The following is a 13,585-nucleotide window of genomic DNA, read 5'->3' as shown; positions in this document are numbered from 1 at the left end:
ACCTGCCAGATAGTGAAGATTATTCACTTCAGGACAAGACAGGATGTCTGCTCAAGAACCACCATCATCAAGAAGAAAGACTTAAAAATAACTAAGTATGGTAGTGCGATGTGTTATAATAGAGGTTATACAGACAGTGCAACTGAGCTCATGAGAAGAGAAACAATTAAGCCCAGGAAGCTTTAAAAAGGGTATTAAGAGGGGACCTCTGGGTAGTGCAGTCAGTTGAGCATCCAATTATTGGTTTCAGCTCAGGTCATGATCTCAGGGTCATGGGATCAAGCCCCGTGTTGAGCTCAGCAAGGAGTCTGCTCAAGTTTCTCTCTCCCTCTGCTTTTGCCCTTTCCTGCACTTGCTTTCTCTCTTTCTCTCTCTCTCTCTCTCTAATAAGTAAATAAATCTTAAAAGAAAAAAAAAGATGTTAAGAGAAGTGACATTTGGGCTGGGGGATTGATGAGTAAGTAGATATCTACCAAACAAAAGAAAAAAAAAAAGATGTTAAGAGAATGACATTTGGGCTGGGGGATTGATGAGTAAGTAGATATCTACCAAACAAAAGAAAAAAAAAAAGATGTTAAGAGAATGACATTTGGGCTGGGGGATTGATGAGTAAGTAGATATCTACCAAACAAAAGAAAAGCAAAAGAATAACTAAAAACACAAAAGTGAGTAATGTGTACTATACTCAGGAAAAAACAATCTGGTGAGGATAGAGATTAGGAACAGCCAGAAAGTGGTAGGAAATAAGACTGGCAAAATAGAGCAGGCCAAATTATAGCCATATTATTATGTCATATGAAGCAATTCATATTCTATCATATAAACAATGAAAAATCACTAAAGCTTTTGTAATACCCTTATATCTTTCATAAAATACCCTTTGATCCAGGGCATGGGATTAGATACTATTTGTTAATTAGGTATGCCCTGAACTCAAACATCAATTTATTTATTTAAAAAAAAAATTTTTTAACTATTCCACTTACCTATTCATGAGACACAGAGAGAGAGAGGCAGAGACACAGGCAGAGGGAGAAGCAGGCTCCACACAGGAAGCCTGATATGGGACTTGATCCTGGGACTCCAGGATCACGCCCCAAGCCGAAGGCAGATGCTCTACCGCTGAGCCACCCAGGCATCCCTCAAACATCAATTTAAAATTAGGGTAATCAGAGGCACCTGGATGGCTCAGTGGTTGAGCATCTGCCTTTGGCTCAGGTTGTGATTCTGGGTTCTAGGATTGAGTCCCACATCAGGCTCCCACAGGGAGCCTGCCTCTCCCTCCGCCTATGTCTCTGACTTTCTCTATGTGTCTCTCATGAATAGATTAAATCTTTTAATAAAAAAATCAATTAATTAATTAATTAACTAAGTAAAATTAGGAGAATTAGCAGTAGTATGTAGTATTAGAAATATGTGGTAATGATCCTTTGGGGTATAAAATATTTCTTGTCATGGTTTTATGTTAGTAAATATGACAAAATCTGTTTAATAGTTCAGAAACAATTTACTGAGCACCTATCATGCTCCAAGCTCTATGCTAAGCATTAAGAACAGGAAGAGGGCAGCCCTGGTGGCTCCACGGTTTAGCGCAACCTTCAGGCCAGGGCGTGATCCTGGAGACCTGGGATTGAGTCCCACGTCAGGCTCCCTGCATGGAGCTTGCTTCTCCCTCCCTCTGCCTGTGTCTCTGCCTCTCTATGTCTCTCATGAATAAATAAATAAGATCTTTAAAACAAAACAAAACAAAAAAGAACAGGAAGAGATGACTCTGGCCCTCAAGGAGTTTATAATCTAGTAGGAAGAAATATAAACATTATTTTACCACTACTTAGAATGATCCTGTGCAAGTTGCTTTATTTCTGTAAGCCTTGTTTTCCTTATCTATAAAATGAGAATAAAGATATCTACCTTATAGGGTCCTTGAGAGGATTAAATCAAAATGCATATAAAAATGCCTAGCACAGTGACACAGAGTTGGCATTTAATAAAGCTAGCTATTACTCTTTCATTGCCTAGTGGTATTGTTTTCGTAGAAATTATAGTTATGTGGCACTTATTCAATTGCCAGTGAACCAATTTTATCAGCAACCATTAAGAACATGCTACGAACCAGGCATTGCACTAAGTTCTAGGGATTCAAGGATGAATGATCTGTAATACACAGGATTTAATTTTACTTAAGATCATTTAGGATATAAATAATCATATTATTCTACCAGAATAAAAGTTAATGACACTAACATGACTAAAACACATTACTAAAGCAATACAAATAATTTAATAGAAAGTAATTTATATGGCTACTGATAGGCTATTTGCAAACATTTTAAGAAAAGTTTTAAGGAATGGTTTAAAATGGTTATTTTCAACTAGAATTATCACAATAAACTTCATTTACTGCAGTTGTAATGCATGACCAGTTACATCTTTAACACCAACCATTCACATTCTTTCTTAAACTTACATGGCATTCTAAATATAAATAGACCCGAAACTAAAACTATAGTCAAAAGTTTACTTGGGCACAAGCCTTTTATATGAAAAACAATAAAACATTCTAGTTAATATTTTTGAGGTTTTGAATTTACTCTTTAAAAAAAAAAAAAGATTTTATTTATTTATCATGAGAGACACAGAGAGAGAGAGGCAGAGACACAGGCAGAGGGAGAAGCAGGCTCTATGCAGGGAGCCTGATGTGGGACTCGATCCCGGAACACCAGGACCACACCCTGAGCCAAAGGCAGATGCTCAACCACTGAGCCACCCAGGCGTTCCTTGAATTTACTTTTCAAGTATAAAGTTGTGCATTACACAGCAGGATAACCCAAATTTTCACTATTTCATATTTCCAAAATACTTACGGGTTATTAACTGAATGTTTATGATTTTTCCATCCAATTTTCGCAAACTGTTTAACTGTTGTTCCTGTAGAGAAAACAAACATCTATTAGTGAGATCATGCCTTCCTGTTGCTTATTAACAAATGTTGCAATGGACTGAGTGTCCCATTAAATATTTCCACATTTTCCCTTGTATAAATTATGAGTACTGACAACTTCAACAGATTTCTCACATAAATATTTCTTTAATTACACCTGAATATAATTAATGAATTGAATCTATTAATAAGCATATGAAATGAAAACAGTTCAAACTGGTCAAGTCTACCTAGTATAACTAGAGTCCAATTTCAAAAACCAGAAAATATAGCCTGGGATTCACAGTGGATATAAAGCAGGAAAGCACTGCCAGAAATTTTTCAAGGAGTCTGCCAAAGCATCTCAATGCCCCTAGACTAAGTGAATTTTATAAATCATACCCTCCAGGACCTGATCCTTCTCCTTCCTCATGATAAGGCAAAAGGGTCTTCAGAAAAGTTACAGCCTAACAAAAAATACGTTATGTTTTTAAATATCTTAACAAAAAGCTTAAAGATTAGTGTCAGAAAAACAAAAGTATATATTAAGAAAGTAAAATATGCAAGGTTTTTTTTTTACTACTTAAAAAAAAAAAATTTTATTTGTTTATTTGAGATAGAGTGAGACCCAGAAAGATCACAGAGGGAGAGGGAGAAGGAGAAGCAGACTTGCCACTGAGCAGAGAGCCCAATGCAGGGCTCAATACTAGGACCCTGGGATCATGAACTGAGCCAAAGGCAGATGCTTAACTGGCTGAGCCATCCAGGGGCCCCCACTACTTTTTTTTTTTTTTAAGATTTTTCTTTTATTCATTTGAGAGAGAGAGCACGAACAAGGGGGAGAGTCAGAGGGAGAGGGTAAAGTAGATTCCCTGCTGAGCAGGGTGCCTTACCCGGGGCTTGATTCCAGGACCCCAGGATCATGACCTGAGCTGAAGGCAGACACTTAACCAACTGAGTCCCCCAGGCACTCCCCCTTTTTTTTTTTTAATACTTTTAAGAAGACAAAGCAGCACAAGATAGGTTCTGAATCCTGCTTTAGAGCCAAAAGACTAAGGAAGAAAAAAAAAAGTCCACTGATAGGAGCTGATAATGTTATGTTAATGCATGGCACAGGAAAATGAAGAGTCCCCATTTCTGCTTCATCTCTATCTTCTCTGTCAGGAGGATGATCTTCAGAGCAGAAATGATATATGTATAATTGAGCAAATCTTGAAAGAAAGAAAGTAGAGTCCATGCCAGTGATCTTTTACCAATAAGGGTGATGATCAGGAGGCAGCCAACATGGATTCAGTAAGAACAAGCCATAGCAGATTAATATCTTTTTTTCATTGGTTTGACTGGCAGATCAGATGAAAACATAGTATCTGTATATCAGCAAGGCAATGAAATGTTTTAGGACATCTTTTGGGACAAGGTAAGGAAATACTATTGTTGGGTTTTGGTTTTTCTTTGCCGGGAGCATTTTGACGTTACTAAAAAAACAAGGGTTCTTCTGTCAAATGAGTTTAGATAATACTGGGTTAAACAAAGTTAAACAGATTTCTTTATAGCAAGACATTCAGAGCCTTTACTATTATTACATGTGTATTATTACTGTCTAAAAGGGGGTTAAAGGATGAAGCATCTCCCAACTTATCTGACTCATGTCATTAAAGAACCATACAAAGTTAATGTCCCATGGAACACATGCTGTGAAACCACCAGCATGACTAATGCGTATTAACCTGGAGAAAAGTCTCTAGGCTAATCTCTAACCTCAGTCATGCTCTAGCTAGTATGTCTACCAAAAATTGGATTAGGAAATTAAATATATGCTCACCAAACCTGAACCCGGGAAGGACTGCTTTATAATGCTGAATCCAAATAGATTTCAACAAGGCTTATTAACCTTATTAATGGGTTGGATCAGAATGTAATTAATTAAATGACCAATTCTATTCCAGAAACCCCAAAACAACCTGGGAAAAGAAGAAGAAACTATGAAAAAGGCTCTGAGGTTCTGTTTGACTACAAGCTCAATATGATTTAACTGTGTTACAACTACCAGCAAAGCTCACATGTGATCACGGTATCTGCAATGAGACCGGTGATGATGGCTCATGAAACAAGTCAGATGAGAAACGGTTAAGGAGAAGAGAAGTTAAGCACAAGGTCTGGCTGGCTTCGGATATCTGAAGAGCTATAAGGTAAAAGAGGCGCATCTCTTGTGAGCCTCAGAAGACAGAAACAAGACCATGGGTGGAAACTATAGAGAGATCTGAGTTCAAAGTGGAAAAGAATACTGTAACGATTGGAATCATCAAAAAAATAGAGTGGGCTCAGTTGGTGGCAAGTTCCTTGTCGCAAGAAGTACAAATGCTTTATTGTCAGGTATTAGATTTACAAGTAATTCATTCATGGATTGATGAGGGAAGAGGGGCAAATGAACTCTATAAAAGCACTTGGCATACTGTCTGACATAAGAGATATTTAAGAAGTGTTGATGTCTTTTCTTTTCGTTTTTTCTTACCCTAGGACCCAATTAATCTATAGAAGACAGCAACTCTTTAAAAAATATTCCGCCAGTGACTTACTATATATTTATTAAGCCTGGGTACTAATGAAAAGGCTTGTTGACTACTGATCCTGAACTGCTAATTCAGATTTTTGGTTATTCAAAGGATATGTCTAATATAAAAACATTTCAGGGATGTCTGGGTGGCTCAGTTGAGTGTCTGCCTTTGGCTCAGAGAGTGATCCCGGGGTCCTGGGATCGAGTCCCGCATCAGTCTCCCTGCAGGAAGCCTATTTCTCCCTCTGCCTATGTCTCTGCCTCTCTCTGTGCTCTCATAAATAAATAAATAAATAAAATCTTTTTAAAAAATTTTCAACCTCCTTGAGTCAAACTTTGAAGCCATAAAAATCTGCTGATTCTACAGCAGAACGTAAGCTACTACATTCTTATGCAATCATGTCTAGTCACAAACAGCAATTTCAAATGACAATTTAAAAGCCCGTAAGAGGGATGTCTGGGTGGCTCAGTGGTTGAGCGTCTGTTTGCCTTCCACTCAGGGCATGATCCTGGAGTCGGGGATGGAGTCCCACATCAGGCTCCCTGCAGGGAGCCTGCTTCTCCCTCTGCCTGTGTCTCTGCCTCTCTCTCTCTGTGTTTCTCATGAATAAATAAATTAAATCTTTTAAAAAAATAAATAAAACCCCATAAGATTCTATAATTTATTAATCTACTGGATGAAAAACAACGTTTCAACTAAAATACTGTACATTTATACCTCAAAGTTTGGGCTAGAAAATTGTCCAACTATTCTGAATAATATAAAACTTGAGAAAAGATATAAGCTTAAAAACACACCAGACACAGGACATCCAGGTAGCTGAGGACAACAATTTAGCAACCTAAATCTCTCTCTCCATATCCTCCAAAAACAATATAGAATGACAAGAAGATTTTTAACTCTTTGAGGAACCTCCCACACAGTTTTCCAGAGTGGCTGTACCAGTTCACATTCCCACCAACAGTGCAAGAGGGTTCCCCCTTCTCTCTTTTTTTTTTTTTTAATTTTTATTTATTTATGATAGTCACACACACAGAGAGAGAGAGAGAGAGAGAGAGAGGCAGAGACACAGGCAGAGGGAGAAGCAGGCTCCATGCACCGGGAGCCCGACGTGGGATTCAATCCCGGGTCTCCAGGATCGCGCCCTGGGCCAAAGGCAGGCGCCAAACTGCTGCGCCACCCAGGGATCCCGAGGGTTCCCCTTTCTCCACATCCTCTACAACATTTGTTGTTTCCTGTCTTGTTAATTTTCGCCATTCTCACTGGTGTGAGGTGGTATCTCATTGTGGTTTTGATTTGTATTTCCCTGATGGCAAGTGATGTGGAGCATTTTCTCATGTGCTTGTTGGCCATGTCTATGTCTTCTTTGGTGAAATTTCTATTCTTGTCTTTTGCCATTTCATGATTGGATTGTTTGTTTCTTTGTTGTTGAGTTTAATAAGTTCTTTATAGATCTTGGATGCTAGCCCTTTCTCTGATATGTTATTTGCAAATATCTTCTCCCATTCTGTAGGTTGTCTTTTAGTTGTTTTCTGTTTCTTTTGCTGTGCAGAAGCTTTTTATCTTAATTAAGTCCCAATAATTCATTTTTGCTTTTGTTTAAGGGGACAAGATTTATGTTATCTTTCCTACTTCAATTTTTTGGCATGGAACATTCTAGATACTTCCCATATGATGTTCTATATATAAATACTTTTTTCACAGCTAAATCCTATATGGACTATTTCTTCAATTTAATTAAAAAAACACTTTATATTTTATATATCCTAGCATTGTCCACAGATCCGAATAAATTCCTGTTGTTTCTCATCACATGCATACAACTAACAATAGGTCTAAAAATTTTTTTAACATACCATATTTTTCCATGTGCTCTTTTCCAGCACATGCAAACATCTGAGGAACAACTGGTTTGGCAGACAATCCATATTTATTGATGAAGACCTCAACATGCTTATCAAGTGGATTGGTCTTCTGTGAAGACTAAAGAAGAGGAAAAAAAAATCAATAAGTACTTGACATGATAAGTGTCTCTTTCAACTGTTACAGTGTTACTAAGACATACACATACTCTAAGCACATAGTAAAAAATAAGCAATGTGAATAAAATTAGTCAGGAAATGTTTTACAGGAAAACAAGGAAAGGAAAAATAATCAAATGAGATATTAATTTTTTCACAAAATATCTATAAATAATCCAGTAAGCAGGGTGTCTGGGTAGCTCAGTCAGTTAAGTGCCCAACTCTTGATTTTGGCTCAGGTCATGATCTCACAATATGGGATTGAGCCCGACATCGGGTTCTATGCTCAGCCTGGAGTCTGCTCTGGGTTTTCTCTCTCTCTCTCTCTCTCTCTCTCTTTCAATTAAATAAATAAAGTCTTTTAAAAATAATAAAATAAAAGAAAGAAAGAATTCAGTAGGTACTCATACTACTCAAGGTGCTGGGAATAAAATAGTGAGCAAAACAGATAAAAGCTCTGCTCCTCTGGCATTTACATCTGTGTCAGGGAGAGGGCAAAAGGTGATGAAGACAAAGATAAATTAGAATGTAAATAGGGGCACCTGGGTGGCTCAGTTGGTTAAGAGCCTGACTCTAGATTTCAGCTCAGGTCATGATCTCAGGGCTGTAGGATCAAGCCCCACCTCAGCCCTGCACTCAGTGCAGAGTCTGCTTGTCCCTCTCCTTCTATTCCTCCCCCCACTCACTTGTTCTTTTGCTCTCAAATAAATACACAAAATCTCTTTTTTTAAAAATGTAAACAATAATGCTATATAAAAGAATAAATCCAAGTAAGAGAATAAAGACTGAAAGTAGGGGATGCTTGGGTGGCTCAGTGGTTGAGCATCTGCCTTTAGCTCAGGACATGATCCTCGTGTCCTGGGATCAAGTCCCACATCGGGCTCCTCAGAGGGAGCCTGCTTCTCCCTCTGCCTGTGTCTCTGCCTCTCTCTATATATATCTCTCATGCATAAATAAATAAAATCTTAAAAAAAAAAAAAGACCTGAACTGTTAAGAATCAGATGCTCACCCAAATGAGCCACCCAGGCACCCCAAGAAAAAAATAGTTTTAAAGAAAGAAAATTATTGTTAGATATTATAAACAACTCAACAATCCAAAGGCTATATTAATATAAATGGGTCTTACAGAGCCTGAACACAGAAACCTTAAAAATAAGTACATATAATTATGTATTTGGATAGCCAGAGATGGAAATTTTTTTCCTATCAAAAGAAATTTTTAAAAAAGAGAGAGAATATGTTTGTTGCTAAGTAAAAAGGAAATGCTAATTAAAACAGTGAAATACAACTTCTACTTCTAGACATGATGGATTACAGAAAAACAGATTTATCCTTCTACCTTAACCAACTAAAAACCAGGATAAAATATAAAAAATCAATCATTTTCAGTCAAGTAGAAAGAATAGTATAGTGACCTCTGAGAGAAGGAAAATAAATAAGATGAGCATTATGACTGTCCTCAGATTACTACCTGGAAACAGTATGAAAGAGTAACATAGGGTCCAGTAGTCTTCCTAAGTTGAATAAACAGAGTTTAGAGAAGTCAAGCAATCTCGAATTCACAGAGAAAATAAAGTGAGAGAGAGGGTGAGCATATGCACATGCTCTGAACATCTAGAGTATTCTCCTTGAGTCTTCAGTGAGTCTGATCAATACATGAGTATGAGGAAACTACTTAGATAAGGGGGAAAAAATTACTGGATAGGAGCAGATAGAACAATTCCCAATGCACACACAAGGCCAGAAATAGTTTTTATTCTCAAACCACAATAGAAAGATCTCCTAATATATGGGTTATCAATAATCCTAAGGTTATTGCCTGGAAGTCCAGGCCAGTTTGGCCCACAAATAAAGGCTTTTCTGATTCTACCTAACAGAGCTTAAAAGCAAATCTCAAAAGGATCAAACCATTTCTAAAAGAAACTGCCCCAGAACAAATCCCCAAATAGTTAAAGGAATATAAAAATTCAACACTCAACAAAGTAAAATGTACAGTGTCTAGCATCCAATCATAAATTATAAAATATGTAATAAAATAGAAAAATAAAACCTGTAAAGAGTAGATTAATTGATCAATAGAAATAGACTTAGAAATGACACATTAAGACAGCATGTAAATATACTCTAATTGTTCAAGAAGGCAGAAGCAGAAGCATGACAATGAAAAATATGGAAGATATAAAAAAAAGACCCACATGAAACTTTTAGAGATAAAAAAGTACAGAATATGAAATTAAAAACACACTAAATGGAATTAACAGCAGACATGGCAATATAGCTAATTAGTGAACTTAGGTACATAACAAAATAAAACATAAAAAGAAGAACTCTAGAAAAAAAATTAACAAAGCATCAGTGAGTCACAGAACAACAATCAAGTTTAGTAAATGTGTCACTGGAGTTCCAGAAAAAGAGAAGATGGAGAGAAGGAGAAGTCAGAAGAAAAATATTTTAAGACATAATGGCTAGAGACATCTGGGTGGCTAAGTTAGTTAAGCATCTGACTCTTGATTTTAGCTCAGGTCATGATCTCAGGGTCATGAAACTGAGTACTGCATTGTCTCCATGCTCAGCACTCAGTCAGCTTGCCCCTCTCCCACTGCTCCTCCCCCCACTCATGCTCACTATCTCTCTCTCAAGTAAATTTTTTAAAAAAATCAAAGACATAATGGCTGAAATTTTTCCAAATCTGTTGAAGACTATAACCCACATATCCAAGAACCTCAACCAACACCAAGCACAAAAAACATGATAAAAGTTCAACAAAGGGGGTATGGGGGTGGCTCAGTCAGTTAAGCATCTGTCTTTTTTTTTTTTTTTTTTTTTAAGCATCTGTCTTTAGTTCAGGGTCCTAGGATTTAGCCTCCATCCAGCTCACTGCTCAGTGGGAAGCCTGCTTCTCCCTCTCCAGTCTCCTGCTCCCCCTACTTGTGTTCTCTGGCTCTCTATCAAATAAATAAAACCTTTAAAAAAATTTCATCAAAGTACATTATAATAAAATTGGTTAAAATCAGTGATAAAAAAAAATCTCAAAAGCAACCAGAGAAAAAGATATATTAAGAATATAGGAATAATTCGGGGTGCCTGGGTGGCTCAGTTGGTTAAGTAAGGGACTCCTGACTTCAGCTCAGGTCTTGATCTCAGGGTCGTGAGTTCAAGCCCCACACTAGGCTCCACACTGGGCATGGAGCCTACTTTATTTATTTTTTTATTTTATTTTTTATTTTTTTAAATTTTTTTAAGGTATTTATTTATTTATTTATTTATTTATTTATTTATGATAGTCACAGAGAGAGAGAGAGGCAGAGACACAGGCAGAGGGAGAAGCAGGCTCCATGCACCGGGAGCCCGATGTGGGACTCGATCCCGGGTTGGAGCCTACTTTAAAAAAAAAAAAAAGAATATAGGAACAACAACAGAAAAAGAAGGATAGCAGACTTTACATCACAAAAAATGAAAGCCAAAGACAGTGAACCAATATCCTTAAAGCACTAAAATTTTTTATTTTTTATTTTTTTATTTTTTTAATTTATACAGAGGCAGAGAGAGAGAGAGGCAGGCAGAGAAGCAGAGACACAAGCAGAGGGAGAAGCAGGCTCCACGCAGGGAACCTGATGTGGGACTCGATCTTGGGTCTCCAGGATCACACCTCAGGCTGCAGGCAGCGCTAAACCGCTGCACCACTGGGGCTGCCCAAAGCACTAAAATTTTTTAAAAAGTAATGCTAAATTAGAATTCTGTACCCACCGAATATATCTTTCAAAAAATAAGATAAATAAACATTTATTAAAACATACAAAAGCTAAGAGAACTCATCACCAGCAAACCAGCACTATACAAAATGTTAAAGAAAATTCTTCAAGCAAACAGAAAATGACCCTAGAAGGAAATATGAATCAATATAAAGGAATAAAGAGCACTGAAAATGATAACTATGTGTATAATTCAAGTTACCTTTAAAACTACTTTATTTTTTTTAATTTATTTTTTATTGGTGTTCAATTTACCAACATACAGAATAACCCCCAGTGCCCGTCACCCATTCACTCCCACCCCCCGCCCTCCTCCCCTTCTACCACCCCTAGTTCGTTTCCCAGAGTTAGCAGTCTTTACGTTCTGTCTCCCTTTCTGATATTTCCCACACATTTCTTCTCCCTTCCCTTATATTCCCTTTCACTATTATTTATATTCCCCAAATGAATGAGAACATATAATGTTTGTCCTTCTCCGATTGACTTACTTCACTCAGCATAATACCCTCCAGTAAAACTACTTTAAAATTATCTTTAAAAAATAAAAAAAATCGACTAAGGTAAATTCAATAACTGTTGTAGAGTTTATTATATATATATGTGTGTGTGTGTGTGTGTGTATATATATATATATAGAGAGAGAGAGAGATGTAAAATGTGCTTCTAGGAAGAAGCAAAAAAAAACTTTATAAGGTTCTTATAATACTATAGTGTACAGTCACAATACTACTCAAAGGTGGTCTGTGAATAAGTTAAAGGTATATATGGTGCTCTAAGAATATGTTAAAAAAAATCATTAACTACAATCAGTTGGGCTTTATTCTTGGGTTACAAGAGTGGTTTAATATCCACAAATCAATCATCGTGACACATCACATCAGTAAGAGAAAGGATAAGAACCATATGATCGGGATCCCTGGGTGGCACAGCGGTTTGGCGCCTGCCTTTGGCCCAGGGCGCGATCCTGGAGACCCGGGATCGAATCCCACATCAGGCTCCCGGTGCATGGAGCCTGCTTCTCCCTCTGCCTGTGTCTCTGCCTCTCTCTCTCTCTCTCTCTGTGACTATCATAAATAAATAAAAATTAAAAAAAAAAAAAGAACCATATGATCATTTCAATAGATGCAGAAAAAAAATTGACAAAGTACAACATCCATTCATGACAAAAGCCTTCAACAAAGTAGGTTTAAAGGGAACATACCTTAACATAATAAAGGCCTTCTATGAAAAACCCACAGCTAACATCATCCTCAATGGGGAAAAACTGAGAGCTTTTCCCCTAAAGTCAGGAACAAGACACTGACACCCACACTTCTACTCAACATAGTACTGGAAGTGCTAGCCACAGCAATCAGACAACAAAAAGAAATAAAAGGAATCGATATCAGTAAAACTTTCACTATTTGCAGATGACATGACACTATATATCAAAAGCTTGAAAGACTCCACCAAAAAACTGCTAGAACTGATAAACAAATTCAGTAAAGTCACAGGATACAAAATCAACATCAAGAAATCTGTTGCATTTTTTTACACCAATAATGAAGGAGCAGAAAGAGAAACTGAGAAAACAATCCCATTTACAATTGCACCAAAAATAATAATATACTTAGGAATAAACCTATCCAAAGAGGTGAAAAACCTGTACCCTGAAAACTGTAAAACACTGATGAAAGAAATTTAAGATGACACAAAGAAATGGACAGACATGGGGTGCCTGGGTGGCTCAATCAGTTAAGTGTCCGGGATCCTGAGATCAAGCCCTGCATTGGGCTCTGTGCTGAGCATGGAGTCAGCTTGTCCCTCTCCCTCCTCTCCTCCTCTCATTCTCTCTCTCTTTCAAATAAATAAATAAAATCTTAAGAAAAGATATGGAAATACATTCCATGCTCATGAATTGAAAGAACAAATATTGTTAAAATGTCTATTCTGCTTAAAGCAATCCACACATTTAATGCAATTCCTGTCAAAATACCACCAGTGTTTTTCACAGACTTAGAACAAACAATCTAAAAATTTGTATGGGACCCCAAAAGACCCTGAATACCTAAAGCAATCTTGAAAAAGAAAAGCAAAGCTGAAGACATCACAATTATGGACTTCAAGTTACATTACAAAGCAGTAGTCATCAAAATAGTGTAACACTGGCACAAAAACATAGATCAATATATCAGAATAGAAAATCCAGAAATAAACCCATAATTATATGTCTAATTATTTGTTTTTCTTAAAGATTTTATTTATTTATTCATGAGAGACACAGATAGAGGGGGGTGGAGGCAAAGACCTAGCCAGAGGGAGAAGCAGGCTCCATACAAGGAGCCTGATGTGGGACT

At 37.1% G+C, this 13,585-nt stretch overlaps 1 protein-coding gene across 3 annotated transcripts in view; it reads right to left on the bottom strand.

Annotated features, from left to right (window-relative positions):
• The window catches only part of SCP2 (sterol carrier protein 2), a 103,927-nt gene that overhangs the window by 67,873 nt on the left and 22,469 nt on the right, over window positions 1–13,585 (bottom strand). For all 3 annotated transcript variants that reach the window (XM_072820260.1, XM_072820261.1, XM_072820262.1), the window contains exons 6-7: window positions 7,332–7,458; window positions 2,865–2,928 (exon numbers count right to left, since the gene is read on the bottom strand). In XM_072820260.1, the coding sequence (XP_072676361.1) occupies window positions 2,865–2,928; window positions 7,332–7,458 (191 nt within the window). The remainder of the gene's footprint in view (window positions 1–2,864; window positions 2,929–7,331; window positions 7,459–13,585) is intronic.

This window comes from Canis lupus, chromosome 3, assembly GCF_048164855.1.
Source record: "Canis lupus baileyi chromosome 3, mCanLup2.hap1, whole genome shotgun sequence".
Classification (NCBI taxonomy): domain Eukaryota; kingdom Metazoa; phylum Chordata; class Mammalia; order Carnivora; family Canidae; genus Canis; species Canis lupus.
Note: the sequence above shows the minus strand (reverse complement) of the source record. Positions and strands in the feature narration are given on the sequence as shown.